The sequence below is a fragment of the Battus philenor genome, unplaced genomic scaffold (assembly GCF_028537555.1).
Source record: "Battus philenor isolate CCGP_79_NKW_IND1 unplaced genomic scaffold, ilBatPhil1.0.hap1 SCAF_16, whole genome shotgun sequence".
Classification (NCBI taxonomy): domain Eukaryota; kingdom Metazoa; phylum Arthropoda; class Insecta; order Lepidoptera; family Papilionidae; genus Battus; species Battus philenor.
In genome coordinates, this window is record NW_027181678.1 from 12495689 (window position 1) to 12513599 (window position 17911).

A 17911-nucleotide genomic window follows, 5' to 3' on the forward strand; every position below is an offset into this window, starting at 1 on the left:
CTATTAGCGAAGAAAATATTATGACGGTACATATTCGACATGTGTGACAATCTAATCTTTAAAAAATATAAAGTTCATTTAATTACAGTAATACCCCGCTTTACGCGACCCCGTTATACGCGGTTTCACTATAACGCGAATTGCAAATTTCGCGCTCAAATGCCTCGAATTACGCGAAAGCGTGCGTATAAATATAATGTAGTTATCAACTTCTCTATGGTGTCTTGACCATCTGTCAAACAGTTAAAAACAGTGTTGGGTGTTATGAACGTATTTTACAAGAACGTAAACAAAACGTTACCCAAAAGACAATAGATGTATTTTTTTCCGTAAAAAATAAGAGTATGTATTGCATAAAGTGTTCCTAGAATTAAAGTGATCGATTAAAATGATTTGTATTTTTTGTAATAATTTTTGACTATGTTTAATCATAAACCTCGTTATACGCGAATTTCAATTAACGCGATTTTTTTTGGAACGTATCCCTCGCATAAAGCGGGGTATTACTGTAATTATATTTACAATTATAACTACATGATAAATTAATAATTGATCTAAATATTAACATTTATTTTTGTTTTGTCATATTATAAAGTAAAATTACCTATAATATTTAAACTCTCTTGCTATAGATATCTATGATTATCTTTATTTCAGTCTAAATGCGTGCGCTCCTGGACATTGGCCTCTCTCATACATTTCTAATATAACTGGCTGGAAGTGGCCTGCATCATTCGGCATTTCATTTTATTTATACAAAAAATTTGTTGCGTTTCAAGTAATGTTATTAATCCAACAAATGGTAAACAATTATAATCTTACATTAGTTTGAAGTTGCATTTATATAGCTTGCAAGTCATTGGCATCATCTTCGGCAATGTTTCAACGATAACAACAAATAAAACAAAACTACCGATTCGCCACATTAAAGAAGTTTTACATGAAAGTTATATAAGTCGTTACAATTTTTGTCTCTTTCACTGGTCTATCTTTCTTTAGTTTTTTCTTTCTGTGGCCTCCCATTCGTTAACTCTCTCTTCTTTGATCCCTTACTATTCCAGTCTACTCTTTCTCTATTCTCCCATTGATTTGCTCTCTGTTCTATAATGTCTTCTTTCTCTTGTGTCTCTTCTTTATAGTCACCCATTTACTAGTTTCTCTCTTTTCTATGGCTTCCCATCGCTTTGTGTTCCTTTTTTTTTGGTGTCTCTTTCTTCGGTCAAACGTTCCTCTGGTCTCCCGTTTATTTACTCCCTTTTTTCTCTGGTGTCCCTTTATGTGACAACTCCATTGTTGTTCTCTACCGTTTCTTTCCGTATTCTCTTCTTTGATTATTGGAGATGGTTTAGTAATGCCATCAAATAGACTTTACAAGTTTTATTAATATGATTGCTGCGGTGACAAAAAATATTAGATGTATGTTCTGATTTGCGTCATTAAAAACCGGTCCTTGGTGCATACTTGGCGCATCTCTGATACAAGGTATTCATATTACATTTGCTTATTAGCAACTTTAATGACACGTGTGACATTGAGACTTGAAATTCCAAAATAGATCTAAACAAACTTTTTAAGACATATTTTTTTATAAATTAAAAACGTCTGGTACGTTGAATAATTATTTTATTTTTATTTTGATTAGTAATATACGGTGAATCTGTATGCATGTATAGAGAAATATATATGTATGGAAAGGCTTTATAGGCGATTAATCACAAGTTTATTAATAAAAATCTTTTACAAAAAATAAGACTTCATCTTCTACTATTCTTTTAACAAGCTCTGACGTCATATATATAGATATAATCATTATATATATATAATAATCATTACATATATATATATATATATATATACACATATATATAGCATCACACATAATATATATATATATCACAGCCAAACATTTTATGATGGTACATAGATCTAGCACCAACCCGTTGTACGTGGCAATTATAATGTATATCACTACAGATATCTTTGGGGAAGGCCTAAGCCATGCAGTGGAGCTATTAGTGCAGTTATTATATATATATGAATTCAGAATTAAATGAGGCATAGGCCTTCTTCAAAAATCGCTTAGATGACCGATCTTGAACTGCCCGCATCAGTAATTTGCGATCGGTCGATCGATCGATTTGCTATGTCGGTCCGTTGATAAGAATGAAATAATATGAATCAATCCGTAGAGGCCACCGAGGATTGGGAGAAGATTATTCCTGCACGACGATAGAGTCGGCGATGCCGTGGCACCGCACGTCTCATCTTTTCTATCCTTTGCTACGGGTTCATCAGAATAGGTGACAGCAACACGAAAAATAGTGAGGAAGCCGGAAAAGATTCAGCTATTCCTCGGAACGTTCCTTGGCATAGCACTGAGGGTTACCTTTGTTCGTAAGTAATCCAGGTTCCTCTTCAAAGTTACGGAGAACGACTGTTCAGTAATTTTAGTAGGTAGAACTCTCAGATTAGAATCCAGAAGATGTCTCTCGTTTAAACCAAAAAAAAAAACTGGTAAAAGTAACGAGCGTTTTGTCGCCTCGATTAGGATAAATAACAAAATGATCCATAGTTATAAATATTTTCAAATCACGCAAAAATTCCAACGGATAAAAAATAGTATTTTACCGATGATACGTAATGTAATTGCGGACTCAACGCAAGTGTTTCGCTTTAATCAGTGTGCCGACGTTTGTCTCAGCGGTCGGTCGTGATGGCGGACAAGTCTATTATTATTTACCTGTTACACCTGGTCCTCTGGTGCGGTGCACAAGCGAGGGCACAGAAGTACACCGTCCCACCAGCTAAACTAGAAGCACTCTATCCTCAAGGACTACGGGTGTCCGTGAAAGGTGAGTAAACAAATTTATTTTTTTTCCTTCTTAAATTATATCACGGGTTTTTTTTGGTTCGTTTTCCTTAAAGCAACTCCGGTAGTTTTATTCTTAAATAATTGTACAGGTTATTGTTATTTAGTACGAAACATGTTAAACAGGTGTCGTGAATTATAATAAAATGATTAGTAGTTTACAATTAAATTTGTGTAATAATAATACCTTTGTCTGACGGCCTATAAATAAAATTTAATATTCTTTATTGTACACGCTAGGATATTTACTTTTATTTAAATAGTTTCATAATATTATACAAAAAAGTACAAAGGGCGGTCATATCACACAAGACAATCTCTTACAGTCAACCATAATATGGAAAAGGTAGAAGTACTAATAATGGGAAGTTAACGTTTACAAATTATACGTATATGTAAAAACAAATGTATATAAACATAGATATGTATATAACATATATACTATCATATCAAACTGTCAAATAATTAAAAATAATAAAAGAAATATTGAGTGATTATAAAAACAATTTTGAAAAAGAATCATTTGTAAATCAGTTGTGTATATCAATATGTCAGAAGATACCGATTTGATTCAAATGAAAATCAATTTGAGCTCCCTTATAATGATATTATAATAAAGTTAGAGAGATCTAATCAATTGCAATTTCTGCAACTTCTACATAGACAAATGTGCTAATTCTGATGATGAAAATAAAATGTAACAGACTTTAAAGAAGTTTGTAAAGAGATCTCGACCTTTGTCGCCTCAATCTCATGGAATCTATAAATGTTACTAAGGCAGTTAAAAAACTAACTAAAAAAAATTTTTTTGCTGCTCGATATTCTTTGGCTTTAAATTACTAAAACAAAGAAATACAATCTATCTTAATTTAACGTAAACGTCGCGTCAAACATTAATTAAAAATCTAAACCTTTCAATTTTTTCGCTAAATATATTAATATTCTTGAAAATCTTATTGAAGCATATACAGTACCGTATTTTAAATCTATTTTCGGCTTGTAAAACTATCTTATAGGATATTTCACCCTATGTCTATATCGGGAAGTTGACTTTCTACAACATATTCCAAAATTATTCATTAAAGAAGGGGATCAATTTTATTATACAAAATTTTGTATAACAACATCAAGTCAAATTGATATGGTTAGTTCCGTACATAGACACCTACTGCAAGGTATTGGCTTTTCCTAAAGATTTAAGGGGGGGGATATAACTTAACGGTCACGCCTGGCAGGCGGGTTGGCAGAGGATGTTATCGCTCGAGTCGCGGGTGTTTAGGGTGGGGGCCCTAAACTCCCACTAGCTTTGGCGACTCCGAGGCGGACGATTGTTCGACGTGGTCTCGAACCATTGTGATAGCACTACGAAGGTTTCGGGGGTAGCGTATACACGCATACCCCGGGACGGGCTATCTAGAATAGCACGGCGCGAGGGAAGACTGCGTGGCGATTCCTGACCGGGAGATACCGCGGTCCCCCGCATAGCGCAGAGGGCGACCACCGGCGGCAGGAGTTAGTGGGTAGGAATTCCACATACCCCTGTCCTCCCCCCAGAGGCGGGGCATCTTGAACGTCCGGAAGATTCCCCCCCGAAACCAAAAAAAAATGTTGCTGCTCATCCTCCTGAAAACTTATTTGTGAGCAGTGGCCTATATAATTAATGCACAGAGTGTGAATTGCATAAGATTTTACCCTGAGAATCGAATACGTGATCTACGATCGAAAATCTCATATCAATATACTTCTAATAACAGTCCAAGTTGATGTCCTTTTACGCCCTTGCGTCGGCATTCTGTGTATTATCACCTTAATTTACCAGAGAACTTAGTTACTTTTTAACACGTTCACTGCGGCTTGTGGTCGATTCAGCCTCATGGTAGACTTTGCACTGGTGCGGCACGTAAAACTCGTGTTTTCTCTCTAGTGCGGCGGCTGTTTACACTCAATCGTATGAGGTATGACAAAGACAAATATAGCTTTCTTTATGTCTGCGAAGCATTGACTCAATATTGTAAAAAAAATGATTGAAACATGAGGCAGAAAAGGCCTCAACCGCACTACTAGGAAGTTCAGCTTGAGGCTGATTCGACCTCAGCCGCACCAGCTGAAAGTTCTTCAAAATTGGGCCCGCAGTGAACGTGTTAATACAGTGAAATAGTGAAAGTAACAACCTGTGCTATGGTTCCTGTAAATAGTTCCAAATTAAGCCTTCAGCACACTGCAATTTCAAACCCGGTAAACCCGTATATATCGTTGTGCAGTCAGCAATTTTAAATGACACTAATAAATAAAACTTAACGCAGATTTCACTAAACGTCTGTTTTCGACATATATGTTATGTTGTTTATTCTATAACACGGAGTCATATTACATCATTACGGTAATTACATTTAATGTTCTCGACCGTGAATATATCCGATTACTATGTGAATATTAAATACTACTTGTCCTCCGCCTGTTTCATGGCCCATACTGCCTTTTGTTGGTGTAGTTTCTTAAAATCTATTTTTTATAATTTTTAACATGCCAAAGAAAAATATTCTAACCAAGTTTAGTTTTCGGTTTATGGGAACAAATCCAGTAAAATATCACAATAATAGTGTTTTATCCTTACAAACTAGTAGACTATAATATAATAGTTCTTCTTCATCATCTGTAGAAGCCTGTACAACAGATTTTGGATGAATATTTTCAATGTTGCTTCGCACATGCCTTGGCAAAGTGGGTGCTTCCAGTCTTTGCGTCATCCACGGTGCAGTCAGTTGAGTACTGAGTTTTTTCATGAATTCTCTCCAATTCAAAGGCTTATAACGTTGTGTTAGAACACTGTGACAGTAAATGACATTTGAATTGATAAATGCTATATTTAGTATGCCATAAAACATGGTCATTGGCCATCTATTCGTTTTTCTCGAACAGAACGATGTTGAGCACATTTGATCAAATGTGTCAACGCCGCCCTTAGTCTGATTGTAATACATTATTATTTCAGGCTTGCCGGTTGTTGGGTTGATGACACCTTCTTCATCACACGATGATAACAGATAAACCATCTTCGAGGGCTTCTAGAACATTGATGTGCCTATTGGTCGAAATCGGGTGTTTTTCAAATCTTCAGGGATCTCGCGTTTATTAGATCTTATAGTGCCAATAAAGGTCAGTTTGTACGGTGCCTGAAGAAGTGATTTCGCGGGAGCTCGCGAGAGGAGGAGAGGAGAGGAAAAATAGAAAAAAAAACATAAAACCGTAAAATAAAAGATAACCACACGCCTCGCGAGCGCATCCACTGGTCATAGCCGCTGAACTATGGTACTTATAGCATAGATGCAACCGTCCTGAGAGGGAGAGAGAGAGGGTAGACCGACGACTGAGTTGAATGAGAAGGATAAGTTAATAAAAAGAGATTGCAATATGTTTATTTCGTAGGTGCCTCTGCGACGTAGGTTATCTTTCTAGGGTTAATTAACAATAAGTTCGCAAATAACTTTGTTGTGTTACACAGATATAAATAACAAGAGAATCTTATCATAAGTGATATCTTCGCTTGCTAAAGCATTATTAGTTTAAGCATTATTAAGTTAATGTTAGAAAGAGTTGATAAAATAGTGACAGAATAATACAACTTCATAATCACTGTGAGTCAAAAATACATTTTTAATTTTTTTTAAATTTGAAATTTCGAATTAGATTTTAAATCGTCTAATGCTTTGAAAATGAGCTATATTCATCATTTTCAAGCTTATATACTTATATAAACCTTTATATTCATAAATAGTTCACTAGCTAGCTTAAAATTGTGCGTGTGTGTACGTGTGTAAATATATAATTGCATTCGATTAAAAAAAAATGATTGCTGTTTCCATCTGAGAGTACCTACAAGTCAACGACACCATAACGCGTTTGTTTTTATAACAAACAAGTTCATTACTTTATATATAGTTGCAGGCAATGAACTGAGTCCGTCCAAATTTCATGCTTGTTTGAGACGCCGGCGGCAATTTTTCTCACATAACTATCGGCGAACGGGTTTCGATGGTTGAAGCAAAAACCTGTTAAAATTAATGGATCTCTTAGATTGATCGAGGTAAAAACCTTGATATGAACGATAAAGCAACATTAGAATATTTCAATAAAAAATATTTATTTACCGTATGATAGATTAAATGTATTTATTCGTTTTATTCATATTATTAACCAAGTCGCTTTACAAGACGAGTCATCGTTGCAATCTTTGAGGGAAACTAATGCCTTGAAGGCGTCGATCAGCTGATATCCTCATATAATCATTTAAGTTCACTACTTGTGTTCATGATAGAACCTCCTCCATAATGGAATCCTTCTACTTTAAAATATGAGGGTTCCAAACACATCCTGATCTTAGAAGAGCTCACATTAAACCCAGATGAGTTTATTTGAAATTTCTTATTGACATCAAGTTGGTACAGAATGTACTTAGTTGGACATAGGCCTTCTTCACAGATTTCTTAGAGGAATGGCATATTCTGAAGACCACAACAAAGACGTCTGTCCGCTTTGTATGTATAGGTTTTGTTTATCGCGTGTCGGCCCGTTGTCGACGTTCCAGAATCTCACGTATCACTTTTTATATATACACTCATTAATTTATTGGAAGAAAGAAATAGTAAAACAAATTTTTTATTCCATCATGAAAGCAACTACTGATGGGCCACTCATAATAGATAAGTATGAACAGTACGAAATATTTTTAGATGTAGCGATGACGTCTTGTAAATTATTTCACAACATATTCCTATTGCGTTGTTTATTGAATAACATATGTTAATTACAAAAATCATTTCAAATTATGGGTCTAAGAAATATTTGTTTTCATATCAAATGCCCTTAAATCAGATAAAGAAAACGTTTATTGAAATATTTCAATTTAAAGGAAATTATAATGAAATCATACATTTGATTTTTTTTAAATCTAAAGGGTGTCAGCTATTTTATTATATGTTTAAAGGCGGTTCTAGACCTATGTGCGGAAGATTAGTTTTAACTTCTCTCTAATTGACAATTATCTGGTATATGTAGATATGTATGCGTAATTTATGTATATATATACATATACATATATAACTTACTGTTCATTATTAATAAGATAACAAGTATAGTATTTATCATATATAAATAGTAATATTATGAGCAGCGCCAGATTGGTCATCGTGGTGGTGTTTGTGGGAGGTCTATACTTTGCAGTGGGTGTATATTTGCTGAAAAGAATAAAAAGGAGGAAACTTTTATACAGATAATTAATTTTTCTATTACATTTACATACCTGCCTATTTCTTATATCTGTATAGCATTGGGTTGACTAGAACAGAATGCCTGTCTGACACTTAAGTGTACCATTAATACATATTATTTATTATCTTTTTTCAGATGAAGGATTTTCACTCTTTGCATTCCATGGTAACCTGAATGAAGAAATGGAAGGCCTCGAAGCGGGACACTGGTCAAGAGATATAACAAAACCAAAGAACGGATTTTGGATATTCAGGGACAAGAATGCCAAGTTGAAACTTGGCGATAAAATATATTTCTGGACGTACGTTATCAAAGATGGTTTGGGTTACAGGCAAGACAATGGTGAATGGACTGTTACTGGTTAGTATATACAGTATCATACATATTATTATCATTCTTCTCTTTCATGTATCATCTTATCTGTCGTACTGTTTCTTTCATTCTACAATTTTCCCAGTCTTTCTCTTTCATTCCATTAGCCATACATCCATACTCAACCACTACATTCTAGGTTTCCTTACTATTTTATTTTGCAATATTACATTTTTTGTTCAAATATTTAACACGTATTTTCTTTGTAATTATCATCTTATATTATACTATTTATTGCACTATTTTTGGTACTACTATATTCCTTTTATTTCTATATTTTAGTGTTTGTTTTATTTTTACCTATTGCATTTGTCACCACCTTCCTGCAGTAGCTGAGGAAGCATTCTCTCTCCCCTTCGTCTTGCATGATGGTCGCTTGTGTATTAGGTCAGAAGTAGACCACGGGTTATGTATAAAAATTATAAATTTCAGAATTTGTTCATGACGATGGAACTCCAGTGACTGGGGAACCTACACCAGGGCCAACGGTATCCCCAACTGGTAGTAGCGCTTATGTACCACCACCAGTAACTACCTCCACACATACTCCAATATGTCAAGCCTCTCAGACCGCTGTGCTAGGACGTTCAAGTGTCTGCAAGGGCGTATTGATATTCAACGAAGAATTTGACAAGAGCAATGTTAAAGATTTGATTAATTGGTCGGCCGAAATTAAATTTCCTCAAGAACCGGTAATTTGATTGTTATATTATGCACATATATATTTTTTTATGTAAATATTTTAACCCTTTTAGTACCGGGAGTCGATATATCTGCTCCTGCTACACTGGCGAAAAGTACCAGAGCCGATATATCTGCTCGCGCTTCGCAGCGTTTTACTATTTGCATTGCGGAAGAACTTTGTTTCAAAATAAATTGTTAATACGTTATAAATGATCTAATTTCATTATGAAAACTAAAAAATATAGGTTTTTATTTTAACTCCATGGAAGACGACCGAATGGTCACCGATGGTTGCCGCTCCAGCGACATACAACCTGCGGACTCATTTGCGAACCTTTTCGAGATATATTTCAGAATAAATAGTCTATATAAAATTATGATGAAAAAATGACTTTTGTATATGCAAATACGTTGTGTAAGAGACAATTGAAATTTTACTATTTTTATGAAAATTTATATCTTTTTTACTTATAATTTTTAATGAGTAGGGAAAAACTAGTCAATGTTTTGTTTTCAACCTCATCCAAAGTATATATAGGTTTTTGAATCATGTAAATATTGTTTCTCCTTAGGTTTTTATGCCCGAATTCCCTAACCTTAGTGAAACTGAAATTCAGCTGGTAATTCACGCATAGGCACACCTTTTTCGCCGGGCACTGAAAAGGTTAAATTAATCTTTGTTAGAATACTCGCTTGAGCTATGGTATCTCACCGGTAGAGGATAGTGACTTGTGGTCATAGGTCACGGGTTCTATTCCCGGGATTTAATCTTTTATAACTCATACCATGCATTAATTATATAGGAATACCACTGCTCACAAACAAGTTTCCAGAGCTCGCTATAATACAATACTACAATCACCAATTCTCCTACAAGCGTGGTGATTATGGTATTTCCCCCCATATATATCTTTGAAGGATTCCTGTGCCTTGTAGTGGGCGTCAATAGAAACGACGAGAATGCTCACTGATAGACTACAAAGAATTTTTTTGAATTATCAATAAAAAAAAATAGAAATAGAATGTTTATTATAATGCTTTTTTGTATAAAATACTGTTAGTTCTGTCTTCTGATATATAAGTTAATAAAGATGATGCTTTTTTTAATACAGAAACAGGCAACACCTAATCAACTATATATATCTGCGATGTATTTTTCGGAATTTCAAATGAAAATCGCGTTAAAAGTTGTATTTCTTTCCATAATAACCTTCTACAAAGTGTTACAAAGTAAAGAAAACTTATAAAAAAAATGATACAAAATCGGAAAAGTCGCTTTGTAGTTATTTATTTATATACCTATTTACATTTTTTTGTACACCATAGACATTAACTAGAAAAAAAAAGAAATGATATGTATAGGTCTTATCGCTAGAGGCGATCTCTACCAAAAAACCTTTGGATGGAAATGAGACATGAAGGAGAGGGCAGTTATAGCGTGACCTAGAGGAATATAGTTTAAATAAATGTGTTGTCATATTATTTATAAAGAATTTTCTCGAAAATTTGATACGAAATGATCGTTGAAAATGAATGAGTCAGCTGTATCGTGTGGTGATTTCATCGTTTCTGTTTTCCTCTTAGGACTATCCGTTTAATCTGTACTTGGCTGATGGGACACTTCACCTGGAAAACGGTGTCTTGGCTATCTCTCCTATACTCACAGAAACCAAATACCATGAAGGCTTCCTTAACGAGCGGCTGGATTTAACAAACATGTAAGTTCAACTTAATTCTTAAAAGGCTATGGTGATAAGTCGATACGACAAAAAAACGACGAGAGAAAAAAAACTAAATGTTGGTTTTATCTCAAGTATTGTTTAATTAAAATTATAATCCTTGTATAGTTAGAACATAATTGTATTTATTCTTAACATGCCAAATAAAGAGAAGGTTTCACTTATATCGTATAATCTCTTTGTTATTATTTGTACTTTACCTTCTTTATTTAAAGAAAAAAAAGATAATTTTGTCTATCTTCGCCATTTTTAGCAAGAAAATTATGGAAAAAATTGACAAGGAGTATTGAAACTCGTAGGAACAATTGTGATTTTATTCAGCGGTGGCGGCGAAGTGTCAAAGCTTTAAAGGTTCAATATGTATCTTACTGGTCACCAAAAAGTTTAAAAGATTTATGTTTCTTTAGAATCATTCTGTATAGTGATCACTACGAAATGTATCATATATACCGTTATATACCGTTAATTAATTTTTTCTATTGGTATGTGACAAGCCAATGACTTCTGGCAGTATAGATTTTGCATGGACAGATAATAAACAATAATTAATTTTAATGTGTAGTAATTCAAAATTCGAAAACACTTTTTATTACTTTGTAATGTTTAACTTAGGTTTTGTCATAAATAGTTGCAAATTAGCTGTACATTTACTCTTTTGAAGGTTTTACACCGACAATTATTGATCCTGTGTATAATTAAAAGTTAAATAAGTAAATTAATTACAGTTCTAACTACTGTATTGAGTAAAATTATATTAGTCATCGCAAGAAAACCCGATTGAGATTGTTTTAGGGTCAAGTATGTGTCAGATGGTATGTATGTAAGGCCCTAAAGTTATAGAATGGAGACCACGGAGCGGTAAGGACGGTTATCAAGGTGGACAGATGACCTTGTTAAGTAAGAAAAGCACTAATATATAGCTACTTCCAATATGTAGCAGTAGTCGTGCAATAAAGTGCACCGCCCGCCAGCCCGCTAATAAATGCGTGCGGAAAATAATGCGAAACACAACTACCACCGTTATTAATTCACTCAACACGTGTTTCACCCCTCCGCGGGGCATCCTCAGGAGTAATGTTACACCGATTAGTGCCAAACACAGAGAGAGACGTGTTGTGTGATTTAGCGGTGGTAGTTGTGTAATTCGCATTGTTTGCCGCATGCGCATTTATCAGCGGGCTGGCGGGCGGTGCACTTCATTGCACGACTACTGCTACTTAGCGGAAGTAGCTATATATAAGTCCTTTTCTTATTTAGGATGGACTTCCGCAAAGTAACGCCTGAATCTAGTAGACCTTATTAAGCTTTGGTCAGCGGAAAGCGCTGAAAGGAAGCCGCTTTGTGATGGAGCAGCGGTAGAGAACAGAGACTTGCGATTGTAGTTCACGGGTTCTATACCCGACACGTAATATTATACATCATTTTCACTTTGTGCGTAATTGTATAGCACTGCCACTGCGCACAAATAAGTTTCCAGATGATAGGCGGCAATATCCTCTGCGTACCATAATACCTCGTGGATCGATGCGATCGCTAACCCGCCTACCAAGCGTGGCGATTATAATATATTCACGTGGCCACTTTGAACTAGTTCTGTTAGATATTTATGGAGTAAGGTTTATGTGAAGCAGTGAACGTTCTATGGTTGAAATGATGGTATCGATGATGATTGAAAAATTTTCATTAGGCCTTTAATGACGCAATACAAGGTAATAAAGTTAAAGACTTATTTACTTAATATTACAGATGCACCGGTCAAGTTGACACTAGGGAGTGCTCTCAAGTTGCGTCAGGAGCTCAAATCCTGCCACCTGTGATCACAGGAAAAATCACCACCAAGAATAGTTTCAACTTTAAATTCGGCAGAGTGGAGATTCGCGCCAAGTTACCTGGTGGTAGCTGGTTATTACCTGGTAAAGCTTGCTATTTATTTATTTTGGTTTTTTCTTTCGGTTGGACATTCTTTAGAGCGAATATATTTTATTTATTCATATTATTATTGTGATGTGGAAAAACGTTTATTGAATAATTAACATAATTTGTGCCCGGAAAATGAATAATGCGCCTACGAGCGGTTGCGCATCGTTCCCTAGTTCAAATCCGACTCCCCGAGAACTCCAACGGCCGCGGGCGCACGTGCTGCGCCTTGGCTGCCTACCAAGGCGCATGCAAGAGCGCATATAGTGCGCGCCGTGCGAGTGAGCGAGACGAGTGGGCGAGACGAGCAAACGGTTGAGCGTTGTGACGACGTCCGCGGGAACTTTCACATATGTAGCAATATTATTACATTATCCATTTAGGATAATTTATAGTGATTTAGGTTCGAGAACGGCGACTACGAGAAGGTGGATGTGTGCAGGCTTTCCACAAGGTGGATTGAGGACATAGACAGTCACAAAAAGTTACTGGATACAGACAGTGTAAAGTTGATCAAAGTAGCAAGCTTTATAGGAGGCCTTGATATCTTCGTTTATCGGCAGATATGGTGACGATGACAGTTATTTATGTCATACTACATATGCCAGAAATATCCTATTTGACTAAATCTAGAAACACACTGAGCTATTCCTATATTGTCTCCATCAATTTAAACCTGTGAGGGTTTCAAACTTTCCATGATTCTTGAAGAATCCGCATTAAATGCAGACAGTATTTTAGTGATAATTTTCACAATGAAGCATTCTATTTTCAAGCTTATTATAAAAATCCTTTTCGTTGTAATTAATTTAATGATATAAATTTATGTTCAATAAAAAAATCCTTTACGATGTAATTAAGATATAAATTTAAGTTTAATAAACTTCTTAAATTGATTACATGTTATTTCAGTGGTATTACGTCTAATTATATTGTTAAACCATGCGTAAGTACTAACAAAAGAGTTACCAATTTTTTGAAGCCAAAAAAGGTTTATCTAACGCAACATTCTTTTATTACACTTCTTAATCGTAATTATTACCTATATACTACCCGAGCGCATATCTGATCCTTTTTAGATGAAATATACTCGTTTAGCGGGTGGAAGAGATTTACCCTCCAAACATGACGACGAGGAAAATGATGATCAAGATGAAGTCAAGAGTGATTTAGATGGTGTATTCACATATGTACAAAAAGTATTTACAATTTACACGACCCTAACACAACGACAGCGACCACTTTACTGATGGCGTTCGAATTCAAATCGGTGTTCGAATTTGAATTCGAATTCTAACAATGATTTGATAGATTTATGATTGTAGTGGCCAGCAATATGGAATATTATTTGTAAGTACACCTGTACTCAGATATAATATTTTCACTGTTTTATCTATTCACAGAAATCACGTTAGAGCCACGTAACAGCGTCTACGGCAATAAGCGATATGAATCCGGTTTGATCAGGGTTGCATTCGCAAAAGGAAATCCAATATTCGCAAAGAAACTTTACGGTGGTCCAGTTCTATCTGATACGGAACCCTACCGCTCGTACTTGATGAAAGAGAAAATAGGCATCGAGAACTGGTACAAGGACTTCCATAACTACAGCTTAGTATGGAAACCAGGTAAATTGAAATTTCATTTATCTATTCATGTTAGATAAAAAAAAACAAATATTTTCAAGTATTTAATGATTAATAGGCTTATATTTATACTGATTATTTGCTCGTCCGAAATGGTAATGGGCGGAACACGTTGCTAATGGAATCGGTGTACATTGGGGCGGAAAGGTTTTCAAGTGACGACTACAAGCTGGTGGACGCAGGGTCGGTGGACCATCCCCTCTACTAGGTGGGACATCATACTTGTGGTCACGACAAGTCGCATGGAAGTCCGTGGACGTCTTTTGTTTGAAAAGAAAAAGAATTGACTTACATCCACTAATAACATTTTACAACGCTTCCTTAAGAATACAGCGATTTTTTATTTTAAGTACATTGAAATGTGTAGTGCTATTACAATATACTGTTTCGAGGAATATGAACATTATATATCCCAAGATCAATTAATGAAAGTGAATAATAGGTTGGCGGAATAACTAGGAATAAATTTATAGAGACTCTGTATGCTGTGATGTGATCGAAAGGTATAACAGCTGTATCTCTCTATAACATGGTAAAAGATTTAGGTCTGACAAGAGCAAATATGAGCTTGTTTTTGAAATGAGCGTAGTAGCATTGGTTGGATCATTAAATACACCTATCCCCCGATTTACACGGTAGATACGTTCCTGTGAAAAACGTGTAAATCGAAATTAAAAATTTTCAAGTCAAAACCGTGTAAATCGAAAAACCTGCAGAAAATGCATAATTTTGCTATTTAACAGTTGTGATTTTTTTTTCAATATTTTTAGGTGTACACAAAAAATAAAATGCATTGACAAGTTAAAATATTTAATATATTACGGAAACATTGTTCTTTCATTTAATTGCAATACCTTAAACAGAAGAACAAAAAATAAAACCAAACGTGTTTTATCATCTTTTATCACTGTCAGAAATTACTTTTTATCTGAATCGAAGGTTCGAATTTACTTTCATCACTCGAAGTTATTTGTGCCCATTCGATGTTTGAAGCATTATGAGAGATGGTAATAAAATCAGTTAATAAAACAAAAAAAAACTTATTCGGAAAACCGTGTAAAAGCGAGAACGTGTAAAACAAGTACCGTGTAATTCAGGGGATAGGTGTATTTGGTTAAGTAAGAAGAGGGATCTGGTACGTGAAGACACTTGTATAATACATTGCAAGTAGGCCTTCTTTAGTTCCGAGCACTAGAGAGAAATCACTTCTGTCATCATCTATAATATAGATAGATGAAAGTTTGTTTTATTTCACTTTAAAAATATTTCTTTAAAAAGATTTCTTTTGATTTTGATAGATGGCATGCAGTTGTACGTTGACGGTGAAATGTACGGAACCGTGGACCCCGGTGAAGGTTTTTACTCCACTGCGAGGCAGCACGCGGTTCCCCATGCCATGCACTGGGTTAAAGGTTCCGTCATGGCACCTTTAGATGAGATGGTAAGATTATTATCTGGTTTTATAAAAAAATTACGTATTTAAAAACTTCATGAGTCTTAGAATTTTTTATTAATTGACATTATTCAATTGATTCTTGTGTAAGAATTTGAACTCGAACGCTGATTCAAATAAAGGCGTTATGCGTGAGAGATGAGAGATACACATGCGCATATTGAGTTTTCTAAATGACGAGGGGAGTGAAGCTAAAAGTGATACAGATAGTATTCAAATATATACAGAGTTCATTTACAATACTCAAAGAATCATCTAGAATGTCAGATAGCTAGATTAAAAAAATTGTCAAAGAATCTTTGTCTTAAGGATTACAACACTGTTATTGATTTCATATAACATAGCTTACTTGGGGAAAGATGTATTCCCCTCCAGGCTAATTCAATATTTATTCAATATGTAATTTGATATTATTTATTAAAAATGCGAATCCTCTGAGTTCCTTTCGACTGTTCTTCTCTCTAATTAAAACAGGTGATAGATACATTTTGACGTCAATAATTGATGTAATACATCGTATTTTAAATAAAGAATTTTTCAAATTGAATTTGTCACAATTTTTCTGTTTTAATGACCCGCTATTAGGGATCTCTCGTTTCCATATCTTGTGGAAGAACAGGGTCATTTCTTTTCGTTTATTAATTTTTTCACGTCTTACTTTATTTCCGCACTCTTCATCCATTCATCTTAAATTCTTTCATTCTTTTTCTTACTTTCCACATTTCGTCTGTCTTACCCTTTCACGAATTTATGACATTGCCACGTTCTATTGTTTCAATTGACAGTTCTACGTTGCTCTCGGACTTCGGGTCGGCGGTATCCACGACTTCGCTGACGGTTCAGATAAACCATGGAAGAACAGGAATAACAAAGCCACTGTCAACTTCTGGAACGCCCAGGACACCTGGTATCCAACTTGGTTCGATTCAGATCTAAAAGTTGATTACGTCAGGATTTACGCACTGTGATAGTATTCTACGCATCGCATTTATTGTCATCTTGCCTTATCTTTATAGTAGTTTTAAAAGTTTGTAATTAGAACTCTGTCATTGAGCGTTCTTTTTTTAATTTTGTATTAACTTTTTATACGTGCAATATGTTTAGAATATTACACTTAATTATGACTCTACGATAAATGAGCCGTTATATTTAGTAGTGATGAGATTAAAAATAAAAATTTTACAAGTTTTATTTGTACTTTTATTTTTTTTATATACTAATTGTCCGAAAACACTATTTACTGCCAGAAGTAACTCATCTGAAGTTATAAAAAATTAAAAAGTAACACGTATAAGTGTCTTTTTTACGACCTTAAAATAGACCACGATTAAATACCAAGAAGATAGTTATTGACTCTGAGATTTTACCATGCCTCACTTGCGGATGCCAAATCTGGTCGTTTGACCTGAAGACTAGGAACAAAATACAAACCACTCAGAGAAGAATGGAGAGAAGCTACTTGGATATCAGTTTCAATGACAAAATAAGAAACACAGCCATTCGCAAAAAACGCGTATAACAGACACACTTACCTACTCCCTTCAAAGAAAGTGGAGCTGGGTAGGTCATGTGGCGAGGTTCGCTGATAACAAGTGGACACAGAGGGTTATAAAATGGACGGGACCACGAGGTACTATAGCGAGAGGCAGACCTAATGCCAGATGGGTTGGAGAGATCGTGCCTACGGCAGGTCACGGGTGGTTCCAAGTTGCCAAGGATAGAGTAAAATGGAAAGCTTTGGAGGAGGATTTTACCCTGAGGGGGTCCATACAAAATTGGTACAAAATTATCAAAAGTATTATTTAAAATATATAATATAATATCATAAATATTTTAAATACTATCGTAGAACGTTTTATTTTATTTTTTATACTTTATGTACATGGCTGATTATAGTTTGACAATGCATTGTCAATAATTAAAAAAAAATGTAGCGTAGCAGTTTGAAGACGGCCAGTGTGAA

The 17911-nt window shown here is 34.9% G+C and overlaps 1 protein-coding gene across 1 annotated transcript; it reads left to right on the plus strand.

Moving 5' to 3' along the window:
- The first annotated feature begins 2693 nt into the window (after positions 1–2693).
- On the plus strand, positions 2694–17093 carry LOC137919105 (beta-1,3-glucan-binding protein-like). The gene is made up of 8 exons (XM_068762052.1): positions 2694–2852; positions 8273–8497; positions 8942–9201; positions 10778–10911; positions 12679–12845; positions 14253–14477; positions 15794–15936; positions 16734–17093. The coding sequence occupies exons 1-8, from the start codon at positions 2714–2716 to the stop codon at positions 16914–16916; spliced, it is 1476 nt and encodes a 491-aa protein (XP_068618153.1). The 5' UTR covers positions 2694–2713; the 3' UTR covers positions 16917–17093.
- The last annotated feature ends 818 nt before the right edge of the window (positions 17094–17911 follow it).